Source organism: Hylaeus anthracinus, unplaced genomic scaffold (assembly GCF_026225885.1).
Source record: "Hylaeus anthracinus isolate JK02 unplaced genomic scaffold, UHH_iyHylAnth1.0_haploid 11994, whole genome shotgun sequence".
Lineage (NCBI taxonomy): Eukaryota > Metazoa > Arthropoda > Insecta > Hymenoptera > Colletidae > Hylaeus > Hylaeus anthracinus.
This window is the reverse complement of record NW_026534341.1, coordinates 425,948-438,912: the sequence shown is the minus strand read 5'-3', so window position 1 is coordinate 438,912 and position 12,965 is coordinate 425,948. Positions and strand designations below refer to the sequence as shown.

Genomic DNA, 12,965 nt, shown 5'->3' with positions numbered 1-12,965 from the left:
AGAGAGAGAGAGAGAGAGAGAGAGAGAGAGAGAGAGAGAGAGAGAGAAAAGAGTTGATCAGTTTGAGTTATGAGACACTTGAATGCCTAGGGCTACCGACGATCATTGTTCGACGTTTGGTACCCGTCTGTAAATTATTAAGTTTATTATTTAATTTCGTTAAAGCACGCAAGTAGGGGGGCCAACCGGATGGAAAACGCTAAACGACCGACCGCGGTGTGTTTGATTCAGCGTAATGAGATTCAGTCCAACGCCTCGACCCATTTGCCACTATCGCCGGCAACCGGATAACTCGTATGTGATCTAACGCCGATCGCGTGTCAAGGAACATTTTCATTCACGTGGAAGACACTTAATCGGCCATTACATTCGCCGTGATTTATCGTTCGTTGCTTTCGATCGACGATCCACCGACCTCGATGATCTCTGCACTGGGACTCGCGTTTTTTTACAATTTCATTTTCCTTGATTCGATACGATAGAACAGGCGTGGATCAAATAAACGTTATCAATAAAAAGGAGTATAAAGGAAAAGTAGGGGAACGCGGATTTGAATTCGGGATGGTGGGATCGGTAGCTTTTTCCAACTGGACCATCTCCTCACCCTAACGGTCGTGGCCTTATTTGACTCCTTAACGCGAATTTCTAACGGGATGTTTCGCGCGCATTTTTACGTTTTCGCCGTCGGATATAACACGGCAGTGTCGCTGGAGAACCAATGGCTGACAAATACTCTGCAAATATTTGAGAAACCCGTTTGCAACGGACAGAAGCGTCCACTTTGTTACGGAGTATCGCGATGAGTTGCTTGGGAATAGTTTCCGTTCGCGTTATCCGACTAGAATTCAGTTGAACCAATTTATCCCGATAAAAAATAAAGGTTTTAGATCTATTTGAAAGAATAAAAAGATCGAAACGTGGAAAACCGTTTTCTTTCCAACGTTAAGTCTAGTCGAATGCAACCCGAGTTCTCAGCAAAGAGGGACGAGGAAGCAAAAGGTTTGGCGAAGTTACCAGGGTCCCGTTAACGTGAGGTTTGCTACGCTATCGCTTAATTCCTTTAAATTGCGCGGAATTGAGGGGAATAATTTTCTCCATTTCTTGGCAGCGACCAATTGCACGGTAGAAAGAACGACCGACTATCGTGGACGACATGCAACGACGCACCCCAGGGTCACGCACACACAGGGCCGAATACTTCGCCGTAAAGCTTCAGCTTCGAGCCCCCATAGATGGGGATTCTCGAGGGCGCCTTATTTGTTTCGACTTTTCAATTCAACCACCATTCAGAACCATACGAGGAGATTTTTCACGCCTGAGATCTGTAAACAGCTCCGCTATTTTTTCTCATAATTTCATTTCAAACTTGCATTCTACAAATGTATAGTCAGCGGAAAGTGCTGTATAAAACAAATAAAGCAAAATGCTTACGAACGCAAGCATAATGTAAATGGATTTGCTCGATCGTATCAGAAAAAATGGATTCGATTAGTCTGGGGCCCCGATGAGACTGGATCCGTCATTGCGTACACACCATGTGCGCGAATAAAAGGGGATAACCCGAACGCGCGAGAGACACTGGGACGAATGGGTTGGAGAGGGGAGAGGGGGCAAAAAGTAAAATAATAAAAAAAAAAGGGAGCGAGGGAGATGTAAAAGGAAGCAAAAGGTCGAAACAAAGGTAGGAGAAGAGAGAACACGAGTTTCGTGAAAACAAAAAAAAGAAAAGAACGTAAAGTAGGGGATGGGGTATGGAGTCCGAGTACTCGGAAAAAACGGACCGAGGACTCGATTATTCGAACCCGAGAATTGTAACTCGAATACCTTGGGTAGCCTGAAACATTGGAAACGACTTGGATAATTTAGGATAGGACAGGATAGGCGCTTGGATAGGTGTGTCGCTAAGATTGCTTCGCTCGAAGGCTCTCGATGTTCTCAAGAAACATTTATATAATTTTGTAACGCACTTTACACCTTAAACAGAGAAGGGAAAGGGAAAGTAGAAAGGAAAGATGGATTAGCGATTCAGAAGCAGCGTCACCGTCGGCGTCGGCGTCGGCGTCGTTTCAATTGCTATTACGCGTTGTTAGGTGATGGCGACCGGATAGGTGTACCTGCAACAGCGTGGCCCCCATCGATCGATCGTCACAGAAGACATCGAGGCGCCTGTGAAACTATAACCCGCACCGGGAAATCAACATGCACGAATCTCGCGTGACACGATATATCGAGGCGGTCGTTGATTGAGCTCGAAGCAAAAGTTCATAGAGCCTCCCTCCGGTTGTCTGGCGACACTAGTTGCGGCAATTTCTGCGTATCGGTCGCGAAAAATGCGTGTAACGTTGATGGAGACCGTTTCTGTTGAAAAAAGCCCGACACTCTGGCACCCGAGAATCAAAAACCCTTGCTCGAATCGATTCGACGTGGCCTTTCCGCCAGGGATCGTTTCTTTCCAACCGTCATTTATCATTTAACCGAAGAGACACGCCGGGTCTTGTCCCGCGTCTACAACGTCTATAAATAAATATCCACTCCTCGTATACTTCTGTACAGCACGACGTAATTAGACCTTCTCATGGTTGAATGGAGATGCCACTCTCGATTATCGGGGTTTTTTCGATCGACTTCTAACCCCCGTTAACAATACTCGAGACATTTAATATCGAAGAGTAGAAATTAATTCCGTGTCTTTAGATTCGTACGTTCATGACTCTAGTTCAAGTCAAGATATAACGTATATAAATTGAAGAAAGCACTATCTGTTAGTCCTCAGGAATGCGAGATAATTCAATTTCAGGGCCTACGAGGAATTTCTGTACTACTGACACTTTGCGTTAAATTAGATGCTCGGCGTCATGGTGTTTCCCGTTTCTTAACTCATCGCTGTGGGACTTTGGGACGACCTCGACTCGAGATAATTAATATGCTTCTGAGTAGAAACGCGTTACCCTCAATTATCGCGCTTAAGACTTCCATAGAAGTTTCTGAACCATCTACACAACATATGTGTTCGCGTACAGAAAAACTTGGAGATCCCAAGTAGTATTTCGCTAGCAGGTTCGCAAGTTGAAGTCTCAATTGTTTCAAATACTTTTTCAAATCTAGAGTACAGAAATGCTTTGTTGCTAAGAAATCCTTCGATTCCGCGAAGGTCAACGTGAAAGAATGGAAAAACACGAGGCTGGGACGACAGAGAAAATATACGAGGCAGGCGGTAATTATTTTGCACGATAGATGACCCCGCGTCACCGCGGTGTTATCAATTGTTTTGAAACGGGGCGAGAATACCGATATAGGAGCTCTTTGTTGCTTTTTATCGGCCTCGATGCGACCAACCGCACTTTTACAAGTTGCTCTACAGTGAGTCACAACATTATTGGCACACCGTAGGAAATAGCGAAAAAAAGACAAAAAAAAAAAAAAAAAATGTGCAATATTTAAGTTACAAAATGATTAGCACGTTAAATTTCATTTCTATTGGATCTACGTGGCCAGTGCTCCTGCGAAACTAGGGACCTACCGAGTGTCACAGCTGCTTACATCTTCCCCCGCTAACAGAGGACTCTCCATCAATCCCTATTGCGACTACTTCCTCTTCAACGATTGATTCCTTTAAATAGATCCTCCCAACGCCGAATATCCCTGCGCCTAACGCTGCACATCTGCTAAGTTATCGATGACTCCAATGACAGGGGAGGATGGGCCTTGCTTTCTTCCCCTCTCTTCCTATCATTCTGAATATTACCCAATCGTTGAATTTTAAGTTACACGCAGGATAAGAACAAAAAAATTCGTCAAAATGATCAAGTACACGCGGTAGTCGCACACGACAAATAAAGGAATCCGATTCAACGAATCCGATTAGACGACACGTCGACACCATCTTAAGACATAAGCACGCCACTTTCTTTCCAGTAACGCAATTAAAAACCAGATGTACATTATTCTAATACGTTAACGCGAGCGCGTTGCAACGACTTCTCTCGTTCGATGGAAATGTACGCGCTGACGTCTAACGAAACAGGGGGTATTAGGGTAGATTGGAACAGTGTTGGAACAGTGTGCAGCCACCTTAAATCTCTAACGGAAGGATACTGTCCATCAACGACACGGTTACAGAGTGACGAACTCTTATAGGGCCGAAACTCAAACGTTTTTAGGTCCAGCTTCTCTCGTGAGTACGCATATCGTGTTCTAACGAGTACGAAGGTAACGCGATACCTTAACAATATCGATAAGAAAATATGAAGGGTACCGTTATTGGAAATCGTAGTTTTCATTTGCTTACGGCAGTTCAAATTTAAAAATACACCGACACGAACATGAAAGGTCATAACAACAAAAAAAAAAAAACATTGTCGAAATGTTATGAACCATTTTGCGAGACACGTACGAGCAAAGGTGAGAGCGAGCATATTGTGTACGACCATAATAAATCACGTATAAGCACGTCACGTTACGTCTAATTACATGGGACACTTACTCTTCTGTGATCGTGGATGCGATAAAGTCAATACGATAGGTGTCGAAAATTAACGTATCCATTAAGCCGCCACTTCCATTAAACGATATTAGTTACGAATCACGCTTAACCTCCGAACCTGTGTAATTGATAGCTTTTACCTTTCAACTACTATCATTATTATTTATAAAGTTTCCTTTATAAATAATATGATTAATTATACCTGATACATTAAACTACGTACGCTAATGTATTATGCATCGTTGGCAGCGTTCGAATCGATTTGTGTAACAGAGAAATTTGAGGAGGGTATACTTTCGCCGCGATACTTACTTTGGAAACTTTCCAGCGAGTTGTGACGTACGAGGACACCCGGTACATGACCGACCAGATGTAGGCAAGAAGAATTGAAACGGTAACAGCTGCGGGGTCCAAACGCGAGCTGTTATTGTTTTTGTGACTCACGAGTGCCGATAGCGGAATGTCAACAGAAGTGTCGCCTCTGTTCGGCCGTAAGAAACATTTTACGTTGTACTTTCAGGCAACTCTGCCTGCCCACCGTGAAACTCTTACTATCATCGGTAAAACTACCGAACCAAAATTTCTATCGATAAATAATGTTCTTTCTCCTCTCTCCAAAAGATACAGTTGTATATAAAATAGATATGCGTTGGACTTGGTCGTTTTAGCAAAGACTGGGAATCAATTCTACGCAATGGAAACGCTGCGGATTTATCGACCAAAAGGAAAACTAAAATATAGGACGCGATTATTCCTACACGGTAACGCAGGAGTTTCTCTCGTTTCAATTAAAATAACGCTTTCATCTCGCGGTTCACTGCCTCTCTTACGACTGCGTATTTTTACTTTCCGAACCACGCGGAAGGAAGTTATCGTAACCAAGTTCATATTTGAAAAATTGCTCTTTGAACTAGACGTTACAAATCGATCAATCGTTCTATAGAGTCTCCAATCGTTATCTATTATTATTCGAATCAAACTCTGTCTATCTCTGTTGGCTGCAGGCTACTCGGACTGTCGTTGCTGTGTATTTTATTCTTATCAACTATTGTTGATGTAATTCAACTCGCGTTATCTTCTCGAGCCTCTTAGCGCGATGTTTGTCAAATCATAGTCAACGAACCTTCAGGGGGGTCTACTAAATGTCTACTCTTCATTCAGGAACTAAAGCTAAAGTGTTTCCACATTCGAAACAGCTAAAATTTGTTCGAATAGCTTCGAATGTACCGAGGAATTTGTCAGTTTTTCTTTTAAACTTTATTCGAAATATTTGAACAAATTCAACTTCCTTGATATACAGTTACGCAACTTTACTTCCACTCGGTGAACGTACAACGAATATGCCGCGCAACGCTAACCAAGATATTCAACGTTAAGACTTTAGGGAACTGAAAGCGCGCTTTGATTACTTTAAACAAGAGATAGTATCGTCTATCACTAATTAGCAGAACGGGTAGCATAATAGCCATCCATGAACAAGACGTACGCGCGGAATGCGTTTCTCAACATACTTTCCTTTCGTTGCAAGTTTTTCTGCAAATACCACTGCCCCGATAATTTCATTGCTATTTATTTAAAAACCTAACCCATTTTACACGATCAATTAACGAGATTATGTATACCAATTATTCTAGACTAGATGTGTTACAAAAAATAAAAAGTAGTTTCGTTAGCTTTCCACGAGTCGTAAAAAAAATATTGTACATGTCGGAGAAGTTTAAACTGATACATCGTGGAAATCTCATGACCAAATGTTCAAAAGTTCAGGACCGTAACCAGAACCATCGTTTCGAACATGTTATTTTTTACAAATATCGTGATAGTTTTGCTTAAACAACGTAAATAAATTTAATAGAATGCCGTAACAAAAAAAAAATTCGAGTTACTTGATATCGAAGAGCAAACAACGAAGAAGATCCCGTACAAGAACGACCCCGAGGAAGGTAAAAGCGTTCGAGGGAGGATTTACCGAATTCTCGAGAAATCCAGTGCGAAAGGTGGCGTTCAACTATCATGGTGGTTTTCACGGTGTTCCATGAATTTCGTGCGCACGCACGTACGTGTGTATTCGCGTACGTGTGAGAGAGGTAGGGGGTGTAGAAAATACGGGTGTGGTTCGATCAATACGGACATCCCATGGATCTATCGGTGCGTACACACAGGTACATTCGAGGTGAATCACCTCAAATTGCGACTGTTTCTCATTATCGCTTGTTTGCACTAGAAAGTGAGAAACTAAGAATTTTTCAATTTTTCAATGGTAATTTATCTTGACGAAATAACGAGTAAATATTTGAAATATTATATTTTCGTCTACAGTCACGAACAATTTAAACGTAGAGCCGCAGAATTAATTTCTACACCTAATATTCAGATTAACGCACGTACAACTAACAAACTCCAAGTACGCTAGAATTTCTCTAGCCCTTCGATCGTGGCGTAAATTTTAAATAATAGATTTACAGCGGGAAAACTACACGCTCTAATCCTCTTACTGTAATCCGCTCGCGGAACAAGCAAGTGCGATTTTAAACTGATTTAGCAAACGCGATAGTTTCAAATTGATTTCCATCCCGACGCTTGTGGGGGACTGATATTTCACATCCGAATATTAACTAGATATCTCAGGTCGTTAAATCGTGGTTAACATCGAAAATGTATTTGCTACGAAAGGTTACGTTATCAAAATTATTCTACAAGAGAGAACAAAAAAATGATATAGGATGACTTTCGAATTACAAGCGAGTGTGTGCATTTCGAGAGAATTATCAGATGTACGTATACCCAATATTTACCGATCTAATATTTGAATACGAGTCGAGCAAATATACCTTTGACCTCCCCAATACCAAAGTCTACAAATGTATTTCCGCAATTTCTTCTACCGTCACCTTAGATTACATTCACGAAGAGGGTGTTATACTTAAAAAAAAAAAAATATATATATATATATACTAATCGTGCGTGCTTTACTTTATGTACAGGCATAGATGAAAATTGTTGAAGATGTCATTTTTATGAAAAAAAGTCTTTGATATCTCGATATTTAGAAAAATGGAGATACTACATTGCTATTAAAATAAACCGGCTCGCACAGAACAGTGCACTGGAATGCATTCTGGATTACACGTAGGAAGCTCGGCGGGATATTCGGGCATTAGTGTCTCAAGTTTACCACGCAACCTTTCAGTGTGCTTAATGAAAGGCAGCATTATACATATATCCGACTGGACGGGTTTATCGCGTTAACGAGGTCTTAATATCGCGGCTATGGGAAACTGAACGGATACCATTCAACAGCCGATATACCGTAATCTCTGCTCGGTGCAAGGCCCATTTCAGATCAGGGATTTTACTACCAATTTTTCTCTACAAGATGCGCACAACGGCATCCTATAGATATCAGTATAAAAATAACACTTTCCCTGCCAGACATCTGCTACCATCTCGCTTAGCAACATTCGAACCTTTTTTAGATAATCTCGAAAATCAGTTTAACGGTTCGATCTAATATAAACCTCTAACACCCCTTCTCATTTTAACATTATTATTTATTTTTGCAGATAACAAATAGAATCCAACTTTTTGAAATTCTATCTAATAAAATACTTTGTGTACCATAAGTTCACGTCTGGAAAACGGTTGTTCCACTTTGTGATCCCCCACAGATGCGGCAGCGTTGGGATATCAAGAATCACACGCTTCACTTGTGACACACAACCTGTCTGGAACGTGAGCGCGCGCGAACCATGTGGCCACAGCGTGGAAAATTGCATCTTAGAAAAGCACGCGGATGAATTATCGCGTTATACTGATTCCCTTCGCGTCGTTCACCGTAAAAACGACGCTAATTCTTTATACGCACGAATCATTACGCAAGTAAACGAGGTAAGATTAGTCGGAAATGATTTGTCAACGAAAACTAGGATCACGGATGGAAACAAGAACTTGGAAGTAAATTTCTGTTCTACACGTGTCGCGACCTATCCCTTCGACACGCGACCCTTGATGACTTGAGTCGATGATGAGTCATCGAAGCAGCAAAGTAAAAGTATTCCACTCGTTGTGACCGTTTCATAATTCATAGCAAAGAGAAAAGACGATCGAAGAATATCGAAGAATTTCACGTCTCCTGTTCCGTACACGTCGGCTGGTTATCAACCTAGCGACACTTACGCACGAGTCATCGTATTATCGATACATGTATGTAACGCTTTCAGCAATTGCCATATTTCAATATCAACAAGTTGAGAATATCCCAAAACCTTCAATCGTTAATTACCACTTCTTGAGAGTTTCGCTTCTATTACCAGCAACTATAGCGACATAAACAAAACAAAATGAGCTCGCTGCGTTTACCGCGAGGTCCGATAGTGTTTCTGGAACTTTCGCCGACGTTAACGGACACTACACAAGCACACGATAACTAAAATCTGTTTTTACCGCGAGATATCGGCGATCTACGACGGTGAAACTTAAAACTGAAATACTTGGAAAGTAGAAAAGAAAAAGGGAAGACGACGGACGATAAAAGTTCCTTCGGCACGTTATCGATTCTCCGAAAACGGGAGACAGGGAAAGGATATTGCCTCTTCGTGTGGAACGAGTGCGCAATTAACACAACTTTTACCAAAATATTCAGCATTATTCTGTTAATAAATTTTACGTACCCCGTGACATTCGAACCTCCCATACACCGACAACTTTCTACGTTTCACTAACTAATTGTGTATTTTTGCTCGAGAAGTGTACTCGGTATCGTCTTTTACTCTTCCCGCAATTTTTCCCGTCTGTTATCGACAGCAATTCCAACTCGAATAAATCTTCAGCCCCCGTCGCGACCGTCGTGAGTTATGCAACGTTTATTTTTATTTATACGCTCAAACGAGATTTCTCTATATACGTATTTTATGTTCGCGACTCAAGGAAATATCCGTATATCTCTATTTGTAATTCTCGATTACCTACGATTACCTACCCTAACATACCCGTCGCGAACATTGATCATTCTTCCGAATATTTTAGAATATTACAAAATTTAGTCAATGAAACTTGTACAAATTGTACAAACTACTAAAAAGCGTTAGATCGAGGGCCCCTCTGTACTGCAGAAAGGGAATAGTTAAAGACGCGAGAGTAAACAGGGGAAAAAAGGAAGAAAGTTGTTAATTCGCGTCGGCAAAAATGTTCAAACGACAATTGAATCGGTCAGAGTGCCCGCTGGGTAATGTCTGCGTCGGTGCAGGGCACTTCTCTTGGGTGCGTCGCGTATAGAAGCAGGGGTGCCAGCGTAACGAACGCCTCTGTAGTCGTGCAGACAAATTCATTCGAGCCAGCATTGGCAGCGTGATATCTTTCTATGGGGGCTATTTTCTCATCAATCCCAATCGCTTTTATGAAACGTGACTCACGCGTGAAAAGGTCCGCACGCCTTTGGCGAATTCGATGCTCCCCCGGTACACGTTTTCTCTCTCTATCTACTCGTAGCCCGGTCACTTCACAAGGAGAGAGAGAGAGAGAGAGAGAGAGAGAGAGAGAAAAGAAAAAAAAGTTCTCTTGGGATAGACGCACGAGACCTCTCCACAAAAAAAAAAAAGAACCGTATACCTAGAACTGTGAATTTTTCGAATTCAAATCGAAGAATGCTAACCTTCGCTGTACCATCGGACAAAAGGTCTGTCTTCTACGAATACTGTAGACTGTAGAGCTTTGATTTATCCATGGATTTATAGTAATTTTTCAATACTGAAGCTATTAGGTTTTAGCTATGTAGAAAAATGTACAACTAATAATCTCCGTGAATCGATAGATAACCTTAGTCTCAGCTTGATGGTAAGAGTACATAACAATAAACAAAATTTCTTCTCTATTAAAAGTTCGTACAGTTAAATTTATATATTTAAATATCTGAAAACCAGAGATAGCAAAATTCACCACGTCGTATTATCGAACGGCATGGCGTATTAATATAATGCACTAAATAAAGCTATCACTAATATCATTGAAGGTACATGCATTAATGGCATGCCCGTCTACCTAATAATCCTTTTTCCCACATCTGAATTAATGGACGTTGCGCGTAGAGCCATCAGATGTGGTTTACCGAAGCTCAGGAACTTCCGACGTAATATAATACATATACATACAGTATACATATATGTATATCCATGGTCATAATAACACTTTAATTCTATTCGATTAACTTTTACATGCGTGCATATACATACAGACGCAATCTAAACTCATATTACCGTCGGCATCGGTCGAGACGTCGAAAACATACGCACGAACGCTCAACAATAAGCGTACTTCGCGCTAGGCTTATCAAACTTTGTTTTGCGTACCTGCAAACGCATGTACAGACATTAAACGGATGGATGAGTATTCCATCAATGCAATTGCCTATTGAACGCGCATATCGCGTGTCATGATAAATATCGAAGCGAGAAAGAATTGCGCGAATTGTATCGGAGCGGAGTGAAAGGGCGAGATTCGACGAGTAGGCTTATAACTAGACCGCGGATTTTATGCATTTATTTAAATAAAAGCATATAATGCTGTTATTGAAACATGTCCAGTGTCCGTTATAAAATTACTCATCCGTCCCGTAACGTAGAAAATAAAATGTTAATTACCGTGGATCTCGTAAGAGAGATACCACGCCTTAAATTTCAAAGATGCAATGGTGTTGTAACGGTCTGTTTGCTCGGGTCGGAACCCCGCTGTATTTTCTATTTATTTTCTTCGCGGCGATTCACCTTCGTCGTAACGAATAACGGATAATCGAACCAGATCGTGCTACCTCTACAAGCGTGCGAGTTTCGAATCGTTTCGATTTGCCTTACGAATCGATTATTAATTTTAACGATACGCAATTCCATACAAAGTTGATGAAATACGTCAAGGCAAATATGTCGAAGCAAATTATGCCAAGTACAAAGTTTGGAAATTTTTAATATCTCGGTTAAAAGGATTAATATTAAATATCTTTACTTGAAATATTTAAAATTTCAATTTACTAAGTTTCTTTCCGACTTGATTTCACCGATAAATAACATTTCAGACAGCACTAATCGTTTCGATAATTATTAAGTGCCCAACGATACGTACCGGAAGAACAAGGAGATCGGTAATATGGCTGTCACTTGTTTCACGCGACGGTTAGAATTCATTGATTTCGAAATGGGTGTCACTTTGAAAAACTTGATAACGATGTCGCAGTATTTTCTCGATATTAGTTTATTCGGAATGTATAATAAAATTCGATAGTTTTCCAATAAACTACTATTCGTTTGCATTTCTGCAGGTCATATGAAAATATGAAAAAGTATAAAAAAAAAAAAAAAAAACTAGAGGGCGTGAAATCTTGATCAATACTGATACTTCCCCTTTGTTGTATTCAACAGCTGGGAGAGTAAAAATCGTTTCGAACAACGAGAAACTACTGGATCATTCGACCCAACAACAAACAAGGATAGCGAATTACTTACCATGCTTTGACTCGAATAAGGACTTCTCCCTCGCCGAGGGAGGGCTCAGGCTTCCTGAGAGCCTTGACACTTTTCAGTCCGCCGAAACCGTTCAGTACTATCGCCCGCATGTCCTTCGGCTCTGGCGTGGGTTTCTCCTCGCCATTCTCCTTGGGTTTCTCACCGTCGCCATTCTCCTCAACTTTCTTCTGTTCCTCTTTGCTTTCTGTCGGTTCTTCTTTTTCTTGCTTCTCAGCCGGTGCCGCTTCCTGCGGTGACTTTTCACCCTCTGCGCTCGGGCTCGTCTCGTTCTTGTCCTCTGCCATTTTTCTTCTCGATTACTTTCTCTCTGTTCCCACGACTACGCGAGTTACGGCTTTTCCTGTTCGCTCTTACTTGTTTCGAAAATGCACGGAAAACAACGGTCTAATAAATTTCCTCTACGTGATCGAACAATCAAAGGGTCGAAGAAAAAAAAGCCTCGGTGTTTCTATCCTACCGCGTATCTATTATAAACCGTAACGCGTTCGCACCCGACGAGAGACAACCTCGTTCTGCGCAATTTTCCGCCACAGTGCCAGGCTGCCAGGAACGCTTCGTACCGGCTACGCCGGCCGGTGACGCGCGCGGTGTTGCCGTTGCTTAGCAACCGCGCGCCCCTTTCACTCGACCAATGGCAGTGCTGCCTTGTATCCCCACCATCCACCGCCTCGCTAAACTACATCGCGCATAGTGCGACAGGTGCCGCGAGACGTGGAACATTGCTCTTCGCGATTAAAAAGTAGTCCCCTCCCTTTCTTGTTAAATCTGTATTAACCTACGCATCCTCGACTACTATTTTAAACCGAGGCTTGTACGTTTTCAATTTTTCTGCATTCGATTACCTCGGTGGATCGAATATTCGACAAATGTAAATCTCTCGAGTTCGTATTCCAACATTTTGTGCATCGATCGAATATTCCAATTATCAACCGTATTTCGATAGCGTGATGTAGGCTATAAATCGAGACTTT

General features: G+C 41.6%; 1 protein-coding gene across 2 annotated transcripts in view; it reads right to left on the bottom strand.

Annotated features, from left to right (window-relative positions):
• LOC128888406 (synaptic vesicle membrane protein VAT-1 homolog-like) overlaps positions 1–12,540 on the bottom strand; it is a 26,956-nt gene extending 14,416 nt beyond the window's left edge. For both annotated transcript variants that reach the window (XM_054145228.1, XM_054145229.1), the window contains exon 1: positions 11,974–12,540. In XM_054145228.1, the coding sequence (XP_054001203.1) occupies positions 11,974–12,278 (305 nt within the window). In that variant the 5' untranslated portion in view covers positions 12,279–12,540. The remainder of the gene's footprint in view (positions 1–11,973) is intronic.
• Between the last annotated feature and the right edge of the window lie 425 nt (positions 12,541–12,965).